Source organism: Ambystoma mexicanum, chromosome 1q, assembly GCF_040938575.1.
Source record: "Ambystoma mexicanum isolate Mex_15411 chromosome 1q, UKY_AmexF1_1, whole genome shotgun sequence".
Taxonomy (NCBI): domain Eukaryota; kingdom Metazoa; phylum Chordata; class Amphibia; order Caudata; family Ambystomatidae; genus Ambystoma; species Ambystoma mexicanum.
Window position 1 is genome coordinate 1,521,916,325 of NC_090922.1, and position 13,235 is coordinate 1,521,929,559.

The window sequence follows — 13,235 nt, forward strand, 5'->3', positions numbered from 1 at the left end:
CCCAGGCACTGACTTCTTCCTCAGAATTCGTACTCCGCTCCAGGATACACCTTACTGGTTTACTCCGCTCCAGGGGAATGGCCGTGTTTCTCGCCTGCTATTACACATGTAGTGTGCCGCTCCGTCCGGTTGCATCCAAACTGTAATCAATATTGCTGCTGCTGGGGGCCTTTTCTCCTTGGCCCAGTCCTCGTCGCCAATGTTAATAAGTAAATGACCACACTTCACTGCAATCCTTGTCTTTAGTGAGGATTTATTTAGTTAGTTCATCCAAGAGAAAGGCCCCCAGCTGTGGGCTGTCCTCCTGCTCTCAATCCTCTCTCTGCTGCTCGAATCTGGAACCCTTGCTTAATCATAACAACAAAGATTCTTTGGTAACTAGGTTACATGGCAGCAGCTGAAATGATGTAAGTATAAACACAATGATGTAAGTCTAAACACCTCCTAACAGGAAGCCCCTAAAATCAGAGGAGAGTCGACTTTGCGACAATGGTCTCTGGGATTTGAAAGGAGCTTTGACCAGAACAGACAATGATTTAGCTGTCTGAGTGCTATCCTTGGTCTTGGTGAGCTCTACATCAGTAGTAGAATGAAAAAGCTCCTTACCATCGAATGGAAGGTCCAACACCTTGTCTTGCACTTCCTTAGAAAATGTAGTGGCATGTAGCCACGCCTGCCATGAGGTATCAACCCCAAGCATCAGGCCCCGAGCCGAGGTGTCTACGTGGTGAGCCGCAGCCTCCAGGAGACCCTGGGCCAAGACCGTGGCATCGGAAAGGCCTCCTTTGAAGTCTTCCAACTTCTCGACCGGGATGTGCTCCTCAAACTCTCACAGACCTTTCCACATCCACATGTTGGCTCCCACCAATATCAACTCAGCGTTGGCCAGCCTGAGCTGAAAGGCTGAGTTAGCAAAGATTTTCCTCCCTCCTCCTTTCCCAAGTCCTGAGTAGCCGTCGTGGAAGAGGATGCTGCAGGTCTGGATTGCAACGTAGCCGCAGCCACCACTGTGGAGGAGGGAGGCGGACAAGATGACAGGGCCACCTCTTCCGAAGAATACAGCCTGTACCTCGCGTCAATCTTCTTATTGACAAAAAGGCCCGAGTGTGGCTTTTCCCAGACTTTTCGGACCTCGGCCAGAACGTCCTTCTGCAGGAACAGGCCGGTACGCTCCAAGGGAGACAGGGTAAACGCCCCAGAAAGCACGCCCTCCTGCGGAGCGGGTTCCTCGGCCACCGGAACATCCAAGAAACTCATGTCCAGTACCCGGTCATGAAAGGCTCTGATAGAGTGGGGAAGGTCCTCGTTGTCCTGATCGCCTTGAGGGTCATCTGACAGGTCAGGATCCTGCTGAGCCGTGTCAGGCACTGCCTTGTCCAATGGGGACAATGGAGGCACAGGCGGAAGAGCCGGGGGAGGCACCACAGGCAAGGGAGGTGCCGGCGGACATATCTCCTTGAAAAGCCCTTTGAAATATTCCCTCATGGGGTCGGTGCGCATAAGCACTTGAAAAGTACCGAAAAAAGCGTCCTCAGGAGATTGCTTCGGAACCTGAAGAGGCCTCTCATGAGGTGGACAAATCAAGGGACGTAACGGGGAAGGGTGCCACACCGGCCCCTCCACCGACGTATCCACATAAATCAAAGGAGCCGCCCCAGCGGGCAATAAAACATTGTGCGGAAGAGGCATCTGGGCATTCCAATCATAAACTGGCCGGTAAGGATGCGCACAAGGGACCTTAGGTTCACCCAAGGTACTGCGCCCTACACCAGAGGCCGATGGTGTAGTTGTAGGGGTAGCACCTAAAATAGCCGCTGTGGTTGTGGTGGGAATGGGCACCATTTTGTCCTCATCGGAGGGGAACTGCGGCACGTGAGGAAGTGAGGCAAGGGTCCCAGTTGATGGATCAGGGGTCTTAATCTTAGCCTTAACATAAGGAACCTCGGCCGAGCCGGTACTATGAGGCCTGGAATGTTTTTGTGACATACCAACCGCCAAATTAGCCTTCGAAGGACGGACCTCGGCACTGCCGGTAAAAGAAGAACTTTGCTTCTTTGCCCCCTCAACAGATCTGGTATCACCACAAGAGCGGGAACGGTGTGCTTTCAACGACAAAGCCTTGTCCGGCCTCTCAGAACTGTTGGTAGCTTTAGCCTCTGAAAGAGGGATCTCGGACCCAGGACCGGTAACAGCTTATCTGCACCGGCCTCGAACATCCGTTCGGTAACAACCAGCCCAGCCAAGGCCTCGGGGTGCACCCCGGTCTTATTTTTGAGGGAAGCCGACAGAGAGGCCTCAGAGCAAGCTCTGGTACCCACGATTCAGTAGAACTGGGTCTACAAACAGCGCCCACAGGAGGGGCCTCGGAGCGTACTCCGGTGTTCACACGCCCCTTACGGAGACCCTCGGAGAAAACTCTGGTAGAATTATTAGGCCCAACGGGCACCTCAGGGCGAACCCCGGTGACAGAGTGATCAACGCCCTTCCCGGACCGAGAGGAACCCGGAAAGGTATCCCCCGGCCGGGGTGCTCTGAAAAGTAAAGAACTTACCAGGCTTTTCTTCTTCTCGTCGATGAACGCCTGAAAATGCGAAGGAGGAGTTTGTCGGAACAGCTCCTCCCACCGCTTCAACCGATGTTGAAGTGCCCGGACCGAAAGGGAGTCACAGTAAAAACAGGAGTCCCAACTGTGTTCCGGACCCTAACGCTCTAAACAAAGAGGATGGGGATCCGCCCTCGCGAAGCGACAGTGACACGATGAACAATCTGGAAAGTCTAATTTGAAAGACAGACAGAATAGTAAACGAACGCTAGCGAGAGCCAGAGAGGAAAAAAGGGAAGAAAATCTTCCGAGGATGCAAGTGCGTCTGGCCACGATCGAGCGGAGAAAAGGACCGATGGGCGATGCGCGGGCCGGAGCCAAGGTGGGCGGGGGTACGGCCGCGTGCCGGGCCCAGCGCAGGAAAGAGAGTGGGACACATTTTTGAAAAAAATGTGGATGCTTTTTACAAAGTGCTCCGGTCCCGTCCCACAGGACGGAGAGATGTCCTACAAGTATGGAGGAAAGGGGACGGGACGTAGGAGTACATCTAATACAGGGGATAGAGGACAGGATAAAGGGTCCAGGGCCCTCATCAAAATGAAAATGTACACCACCTGCATAGATTTCGTGGCAGGCCTCCAAGCTGAAATTAGCACATCGAGGATGTTGTCCGACAATTCCCACTCCTTGTACTTCAGCCTCTCAGTAGCCAAGCATGAAGGTTCAGGCTGCTGAGGTTCAGGGGGAAGACCTGCCCATGTGATTGTGACAACAAGTTGAGTCTCCTTGGAAGGCACTAGGAAGGGCAGATGTACATGTTCAGCAACTCCGGATACCATGTTGTCCGGGTCCAGTCCGGAGTGATCAGAATGCTTTTGGGTACAAACAGGCGGAAACTTCCTGAGAACGAACAGGACAACAGGGATTGGCGGGAATGCATAGAGGTCAAAAGTCCACTCGACCATCAGTGTGTCCCCCACAGCACCCTGCCGAGGAAAGTCCCTGAAGTAGAACAACTCGCACTTCCTGTTGAGATTGAAAGCAAAGATGCGAGATGTAGCCCTGAAACTGCAACAACTGGCAATGTAGAAGCCACTGTAGCGATCTCATGACCGTATGCAAAATATTCACCACTCAATCTTTGAGGGGCGAATGCCCTGCTCAGGTGAGTGCCAAGACTGCCTTGATGAATCGGAGAGAACGGGACCGCAAAACCAGCAGCTTTTTTGAAGTTCGTGGAAAAGCTCACACTGTGCAAAAGAGTGCATGTATGGAGCAGGTGCTCAGGCACCAGATCCGGGGAGCGAGCTCGGACGAGCAGTCATCACGGTAGGGAATGACATGAGTGCCCTCCCTGCTGAGGTAAGCAGCTACCACTGCGAGCAACTTGGTGAAAATCCTGGGAGACGAGGATAGACCAAACAGCAGGACCTTCAACTGGTAATGGTGTTGGCCCACTGCGAACCGTAGGTACTTCCTGTGATGAATCAGCAAATGGAAGTAGTCATCCTGAAGGTCGAGGGAAACCAACCAGTCCTGCAAATCGAGGGCTTGCAGAATCGAGGCTAGAGTAACCATCTGGAACGTGTCCTTGCGTAGGAAGAAGTTCAGCAGCCACAGAGCAGTTTTTCATGACACTACATTTTTTGAGGAATGAATGTACATCCATTTGGCCGAGCTAGAGAAACAGTTTTTTCTTGAAGACGCTTGTGTTATTTTGGTTGTTTGGAACTCCGCAGAGGCTGAGAATTTTTGGTGAAATCTGACTTTTGTTTTGAATTCCTATTGGTTGGAATTTGTGCACATTTTTGGCAAGTCGACGACTATATCTGCATGTTTAGAGAAGTCTTGAAATGTGTCGTTTTGAAACTCAAGTGTCGTGAGGTTTGTAATTAAAACTGCAAAATGAGCTCATTTTTTAGTGACTTGAAAGCAATAAGAAAACGACTTAGAAATATGCTTGATACCTGGGAAGTTTCGCTGGCACCAACCGTAATGATTGAAGAATTGAAAGTGAATAGTGAAGAAGCAGGAACAGAAATGACACCATATATTAGTGACTTGCGAGCAATAATATATTGTCTCACACATGTAATTGAAACTGGGAAGATGTCCCAGCCGCTTTGAATTACCCATTGAAGTCTTTATCAACAGAAGTGATGGTGGGACAGAGTTCCTAGAGAAAACATGGCGGGGTGAAGCAGGAAATGGAGAGTGTATTTTTGACAGATATGTGCAGAATGCATAGAGGGTTTGCCTATGAAGATTTGCAGCATGAAACTGTATTAATGGAGACACCTTTGTATGGAAGCAGTTATGTGCATGGAGACAGGTATGTGAAAATCTTTGATTTGAATAGAAATGGCATTTGTAATGACATTGTTGGCAGGATTGTTAACAACAGTACTTTGCCTACGTTATCGAGTGAAAATATTATTTTGTCTATTGACATAGAAACTTGGATAGCATTGAAGGAGAACATGAATAGAGTGAATCGTGCGAAAGTTGGATGTTCTGAGATAAAGGATTGTTTGAATTTTTTGATTTTGAATGAGTGCATGGAAAGAAGGGTTGTTTACGTTATGCAGAAACATTGTGCATGATTAGATTAGCAGACTGTTTATTTGAAGAAGGAGTAAGCAGTGAAGGGAAGGAATGTTTATTGAATCTGAATTGTGTTGCACATGTGGGAAGCAGTGTCTATTTGAATGAAATCAATTTGTTTTGTCAACATGTAGTGAATCAGTATGAATCACTTATGTTGAAAGGGGAGTCTGTGGATAGAACACATGGAAATGACACAGGAAGCAATGTTTTTGCAGGACATGGAGTGCAATTGAATGAGAGGAATGCAGTTGTGCAGCATTTGAAGTTGCAATTTTTGAGTTATGTAAGGTGGGCTTGTCCTATTTTGTTTTGAGAAAGACAGGGATGGAGTAATGCATCATGAAGCATGGTTAGACAGATGCACTGATAGACTGATACACTAGAACTGACATTGGGCACACACTGAGAGGAACTAGCATTGATGTCTTTTGAGAGACATGGGGAGTTCAGAACTAGCTATGTGCACTGAGGGATAAAGAAAGAAATGCTGTTTTGTTTTTTGGCTTTGAATACATCTGAAACTGATGGGAAAACTGATGCATGCACTTTTGTTTTCTTTGCATGACATCTGGAGAGACACGATATTTGCAGACAAAGACACCTTGCAGATCGCATTTGATGACTGACCAGATTGCATTGCATGAATTGACCAGACCATAATTGCCAGCAGCATGACCAGAATGACAGATTGACCAGACCAGATTGACCAGACCTTGATGAAACCATTTCACTTTGCATCATGGCTGCTTGCAGCAGCAGTGATGAGACATTGTTAACTGACATCTACATTTGGCAGCAGCACTTCTGGGGAATGCCAACCGACCGATTTGAGACCTTAGGGTGTAGCTTTGTCTATGGCTGTGCTCTGAGAAGGTACCCAGAAGACGTGCTTGCTGTCTGAATTCATGGCATGACAACTGGCCATGGGAAGTGAAGATTGTGACTGACTGTAGAGAGAATACACCTTGCAGCATTCTGTGCCAAGAGAGGGAAAGAGTGAAAGATGTTCAGCAAAAGGAGAGAAGTATGTTTGTGGGCTGTTTTGTAATCTGCAGCGAGAAGATAATCCATTTGGAATGCCTTACCTTGTGAACCAGAACCAGAACCAGACACAAGTTTGGGCCTGAGAAGAAGAGAGAAATGAGAAAGAGCAGGAAGACACGCTCTGAAAGCATTTGAATTCCTGATGCTAACCACGTTTGAAAAGCAGTGAAGCTTTGTCTCTTGAGTGAAAGAGAGAGAGCATTGATCTGACACCATGGTGCTTTGAAATCTGCACTTGCATCCTCCAACGTTGGCTGGTCACTCATGAGAAGAGCAGGGACTGGCATGGCATGAACTGGAATACTGGCATGGCATGGCAACGACTGGCATGGCAACAGCATGACCTGGCAAGGAAGGAGAGAATTTGAATCTGGAGTTTGGCCTATGTGAAGGGCCTATGTGGAAATGAATGGAATTGTTCTGCATTGTTTTGCAACACTCTGAATGAGAGCCACGTGAATGATACATCGGTATCAAAATAGGATAGACAGGGAAAGCTTTGGAATAGGGAAAGTTGAGACATCATCGACGAAGTAAACTTGCAGCAGTGAGCAGGGATTGCTCTGAAGAAAAGATCTGTCACCTATTGTGAGAAGCGCTTGCAGCAGTAAGGTTCTGGTATTTGTCGCTGAAATTGTCCGTTTGCAGGACACACACTTGAGTTCCATTTGCTGCTGTAACTACGTTTTGCTTTGGGCTATGCTTTGATGCCCATACACATGTTTGCTCAACATATATGTCGCTGAACACATTTATGACCCATTTGTGAACACTCGCTTTGTTGACATGCTTTGTTAACATTCCTTGGCTGAGATATTTGCATTAGAACTGGATTTGTACTGACTTGGGATTTTGCACAGATGTGAGGACACACATAGACAACTGATTTGATCACAGACTGACATGAGTGAACCTGGAAATAACTTGGACTAGACATGTAACTCAATTGGCCTGTATGACCAATACACTGTTATGTATACACTGGAAATGCATACATTTGAAATGAGTTTGACACCTGTGAAAGTGATATTGTAATTCTGTGCTTGACACACTGAAATTTGAATACACCTGAATCCACAGTACATATGCACTGATTCTATGCATTGCAATTTTCATTTTGAATAATCTGCTTGTAGACACACTTTCACATTTTTGGCTTTTGACTTGACTTTTTGCTATGAGAAACTTGAATATGCTATTCTGAATTCTGATACATTTGCAGATATGCATTTTAATTTTAGCTTGCCACTGATAGAGTGAAATGCTTGCATTGTTTAGGTTTTTTTTAGCATTATGAATAGAATGTTTTTTCCCTTTGTAATTTTGCTTGGTTTTAGCATGCCACATTGAGACATGTTTTGACAAATCGTTACTAATGATTATATAATGATAAGAGGAGAGATTGTAGAACCTGATAGTATGGAGAAGCCGGGTTTGCTATCATTACAGAATCATTACCCATTATTATGGAATCATTACCCATTGTTAGAGAGTCATTACCCACTTAGGGATTAGTTATCCATCATTGCATCCTGTTTAGTTATCCATCATACGTACTGATTAGTAGTGACATGAAGAGGTAACATTAGACTATCCACATTATTCTACCACTTTGTATGCATTTGGAGAGCTATAGAATGAGGCCTGTTATATTTGAAGTGCCATTTAGAGACACATTATATTTGTAGAGATATGTTGTTATGTATTATGTATGCATGTAGAGAGAAACGCATTGAGTGTGCACTTAGAATATGCATGAAGTTTGCATTATAGATAGCGCTTGGGTTTGCGAGAGAAAGAGTAAAAGCTGGACAGAGATGTAGCTGGGATTATAAAGCCATTTCATTGAGACACACAGAAGCTGTTCGTTCCGCGGAGTGCGGAGAGATTGTTATGCGTTAGTGTACAAAGTATTTGCAAACAAGTTTCTTAGCAGACACAGATAACATGACCTTTGTTCGAGAGGAGAGGGATGCTGGCCTTAACAGCATGGCTGATGCTTCGCAGAAGAGGAAGGTGGGGGTAGGCAGCGCTTTGCATGCAGAAGGATAGAGGGATCTGAATGGAGAAATATGAGGAGATGGTGTTTTGTACCGCAAGCAGACAGAAGATAGATATGGTATAGATATGTAGAAAATGTCACGATGACAGAACACGCAATGATTGAAAAAGTACAAGTACATGCATCACAGACATTTAGGCACTGCTCATATTTAGAATTGCTGACAGACAGAAAGAGAGGCATTTTAGCTAAGAGTGAACGAGTGTAACCATGGATATGAATACATCATTGAACAGTATAATGAGAGGTGAGGTTTTTGGGAGTTTCTAGTTGTTGGAGATGGAGTTTTTGGATGGAGCTGCTCTCTGAGAGATTGAGCTGAGATCGAGGGAGCATTGGGGAAGCATTCTGAGCAAAGCTGATGAGATGTGGCAAAGAGAGTCCTGGCCCTGGCTGACTGGCTTGTTGCAGAGATAGCGGGAGAGGAGAGACAGAGCAAAACACAGAAAAAGAAGGGGAGTATTGCTGAATAAGACACGTGCATGGGGAATTAGAACAGACACTCACACAGAGCTATAGATGAGGTACTCAGACAGGGTTGGTCTTAGAGAGAGAATGTGAAGTATGGTGTGGCTATTAGATTATTTGCATTTGAAGCCTGTAAGGCTTATAGTTATTGCATTTCTGGTAGATGTGCATCAAAAGCATAAAAGGTGCAAATTCGAGATTCAAATTATAGTAGTGTTTGCATCATGCTTTGCTATGTATGAATAAAAGTGTTTCCATTGTTGAATCAATTCATGTGTTTTCTTTGTGTCTTATGTTAATGTGTCCATTGGAGTAAGACAGGAGTAATCTATGAGTAACACAGTGAACAAAGGCCCTGAGATACAAGAGCAGAGCAGGGAGGGGGGGGGGCATAGTGATCCACACCCCCCTAGGAGATTGTCCAAGACTGATGCATGGTCGCCCACTAGGGTTAGGCCAAAGGTAGATGTTGTCTCATTTGTATGACGGTCTCACAATCTTGACAAGCACTGTTAACCACTCATCCCTCATCCACACACACACTGGCAACTGGGCTTCCGGGGTACCAGACTTTCCTGGTTCCACTGGTCACTGATCCTCCATTTCCTGGGATGCAGGAACATCCTTTGTCGGGTTTCCCCAAACATCTGTACTTAATCCTGGGGCAGTTGCTTTGGAAACTAACGCTGGCAAAGCTATGAAAATATATGGCCACATCTTATCAATTCAGCCGGAAGATTTCCGCTAAAGGTGTAACAATCTACATTGCTAATGCAATTGCTTGATCCCCAAGATGACCAAATCCAAAGACGCACCAATATCGCCTTGTATGCAAGCTCAAAGCACATGGTGATACAGAACACTGTGCATCTGCAGGATTATTTGACTTCAATAGTCACGAGCAGGAGCACACCAGAAAAGGTGATCTTCAAGCAAATGGGTACAAATGCACAACGTTTAGTCCAAATCTTCCTTGTCGGGAGTAAAACTGGAAATATATATTTATCAGAATGAGACCAAGGATCAACTCATGGATGACATAAACTGCACTGTGGGGTACAAAGTACTGCACATCTGTGTTCTTTTGCTGCAGTAGTGCTAAAGTTCCATGCTTCAGGTATGTGTATTATTTTTTGGAATCCATGGGCTTGGAGATGGATTCCACCACTGGTGGATGATCCTCCAAATACGGCCCAGTCTCCATCATTGTCCAGACACTCTGGACTGAGGAGCAGTCAAAATACACCTCCATCATTCAGCAGTTTCTTTCTATCTACTCATGACAATTAGCAAAGAAAGCAGTTTATTAACAATCTCAACAAGATTGCATAACAAATACATATAAAAAACTGTGACCTTTTCTTTTCATGGGAGCAGCTCCCTCCCTAGTTTCATAGCTTTGGGAACACTACATACCGGCCCCATCCGCAGGCTAGAAAAGATCAGCTCTGTGCCCTAAATGAGCAGTCCATGATTGACCCTCTATGACACCAGTGGCTACTTGACTCAGTGGCATGGGAGTTCCTCACCTCAGGGTATTCTTCTCTGCCTCTGGTTGCTCCTCAAATGGTACAGCATTGTGACACACCAAGAGCGCGACATCAAAGTCATCATGGTGCCTCAGCCCCTCCGAGTCCTTGTAGGAACCAGAACTAAGGAGAAAAATGCAAAACAGACCAAGGACTGTCAAAGCAAGTGTGAGAGCACAGCAAGAGGCAGACTGTCACAGTATATGTTACACTAATCATCTCTCACTCACTCATTCACTCAATGTACATTTCTCTTGCATCTCAGGATAGAACAAAGGCTCTAGGTCCATTCAGTGCCGAAGTATAGAGCATATTCCCAAGGACCTTTTAGTGTCCAAGCACAGAGCAATGTCTCCAGGCCCTTTCAGTGTCCAAGGAGAAAGCAATGTCTCCAGGCATATTCAGTGTCCAAGGACAGAGCAATGTCTCCAGGCCCATTCAGTATCCAAGGACAGAGCAATGTCTCCAGGCTCATTTAGTGTGCAAGGAGAAAGCAATGATTCCTGGTCCATTCAGTGCCCAGGGAGAAAGCAATGTTTCTATGCCCATTCATTGTCCAAAACGAAGAGCAAAGCGTTAAAGGACAAAGCAAAGGCTTCAGGCATACTCTGGGAGGCATTGTGAAAGTTCCATGTGCCTGCATTTTTTGCAACAGAGTGAAATCTCGGGTCACCCTTTTTGATCCTGCCAGCAAATGGATGCTGGGACCCAAAGCGGGTGTCAGATGCTCACTCTATCCAAGACCATCTTCCCAGGACGCTATGACAGGAGGCCAATGTATCAGATCACCTACTCTCAACCCTCAACATAGGAGCATCCACTCACCTTCAACCATCCCCATTACCTGTTCCAGATAGACACAAGGGCATACTCGTTCTGCTCGCTGCTAGCCGCCTTCTTGGTATCTGTGTTTAGGGGGGCAGGGCGACACATGCGCAGGGGTTTCATGTGATATGTGTTGGCATGGTCAGCGATGTAGTTGTAGAGTTGATGAGCTGCAATCATGTTAGTTTCCAAGGTCAACATACCTATAATAGAAGATCAAAGAGTGTTTAGAGATAGACAGAAGTGACTGCCCTCCAGACAGTCTCCTAAAACCTGCATCATCCCAGAATGCAAAACTGGCATCTGTCACTTCATATGACACAGGAATGCCCGCCAGCGACATCCAGTACACTGATGTAAGATGTTATGTAATGTGATGTAAGATACTGCCTGTAGGCTAGTCGGGGAAGGGTGCCCGAGTTTAAGTGCTGGTAAGGGGGAGACTGCCAGAGTAAGGCTCATGAGGGTCACAGGCCACCAGTCATAGAGGCAGGTGGAACTAGCAGGGGAGGGGGAGGTGGAAGGAGGAGGAGAAAAGAAAAGTCTTGAGAAGCTTCCGGAATTTAAGAAGATCCGGCTCAAGAAGGAGGAGGGCAGGAAGGCCAATCTGGAGGGAGGTCCAGCCAAAGAAAGAGATCTACCCACCACTCACTGATTAGAGAAGCATTTGACTTGCAGAGAGCTGGAGCTAGAGGACCCAAGAATTCTAGCAGGGATGTATTTAGGGAGAGATGGATGTAGTGTGTACTCAGGCCCCAGAAAGCATTGTGGATGATGCAGAGGGTCTTGAATTTGATCCTTGCAGACACGGGGAGCCAGTGGAGAGATGTTAGGGCTGGAGAGATGTGGTACCTGGGCTTGAGGCCGAGGATAAATCTTGCAGTCCTATTCCGGATTAGTTGAAGAAGGCGGACCGAGGAAAGAGGCAGTTTAAAGACGAGGATGTTGCAGTAGTGAAGCCTGGAGAGAACCAGAGCTCTAGAAACATTGAGTTTCTAGGGGAAGGTGATGAAAGGGAGAATTCCTCTGAGGAGGTAAAGCTGAAAGTGAGATTTCTTGACATGGTCAGCGATGTGAGGTGAGAAGGGGAGAGCGGGGTCAAAGAAGACATCCGAGAGGAGAGAACCCTGAGGGACGCCATAGGTGGAGAGTGAGACAGAGGAAAGGAACAGGCCCAGTTGAACTTGAGAGGGCCTATTCGAGAGGAAGGTGGTCAACCAATCCAGTGCCCGGTTAGTGATAGTGCTTCACAAAGTCGATTTATGAGGGTAGAATGTTTGACCGTGTTGAGGCGGAGGATAGACCGATGAGGATGAGAACAGAGGGAGAGTTGGACTCAAGGTTTGAGAGCAGGTGATCACAGGTGTTCAGGAGAGCAGTTTCCATGCCCATGGCTGCTCTGAAGCAGACTGGTGGTCGTGAAGGCAGCCGACAGATTTAGTGTGATGGACTAGTTGGGAGATAACCAGCTTCTTCAGGAGATTGCCCAAGAAAGGGGTAGTGGAGATAGGGCAGTAGTTAGCTGGGCAGGAAAGGTCCGCAGGCAGCTTTTTTAGGAGCAAAAGGTAGTGATTGAGGGGTGATGGAAAGAAGCCAGTGGCAAATGAATAGTTACAGAACTCAGCCAACAAGGGAGCGAGAGAGGCAATATTGTCCTTGATAGTTCTAGAGGAGTAGGGGGGCACCTGTTTGGACGAGACTTTCATAGAGCAGACTGCTTGGTGACCTCATCCAGCACTATGGAGGAGAGAAAGGAGGAAGGAGAGAGAGGGGCCAAGGGAGGCCTGGGCACAGATGTGGAGTGGGGCGGGTGGTGTAAAAGATAGTACAGTATGTCCGGAGTTTTGGTATTGAAGTCGGTGACAAAGGCTGTGCAGAGGGCCTGGGAAAGAAGAGGAGAAGCAGAGACAGAAGTAGGATTGGCAAGTTCCTCGCAGATTTTGAAAGGTTCAGCTGTGCTGTTTGTGGCCCAAGGGAGGAGTGCTTGGATGTGGGCATGTTTCTTGGAGTGGATGGAGAGACTGTATTGCCTTTGGAGCAGGCGGCATGTCAGTATGTCAGAGGATGTTCTAGAAGCCAACCAGTTCCGATGAGTGACTTTGCACTTGCGTTTAAGCAAGGCTAGGTCAAAATCATACTAGCTATTGCACTTGGAGGC

General features: G+C 46.8%; 1 protein-coding gene across 8 annotated transcripts in view; it reads right to left on the bottom strand.

The window, feature by feature from the left end:
• Window positions 1-13,235, bottom strand: part of SZT2 (SZT2 subunit of KICSTOR complex) — a 2,035,845-nt gene that overhangs the window by 71,883 nt on the left and 1,950,727 nt on the right. For all 8 annotated transcript variants that reach the window (XM_069642429.1, XM_069642432.1, XM_069642427.1 and 5 more), the window contains 2 exons: window positions 11,097-11,280; window positions 10,253-10,375 (listed from right to left, as the gene is read on the bottom strand). In XM_069642429.1, coding sequence (XP_069498530.1) covers window positions 10,253-10,375; window positions 11,097-11,280 — 307 coding nt within the window. The remainder of the gene's footprint in view (window positions 1-10,252; window positions 10,376-11,096; window positions 11,281-13,235) is intronic.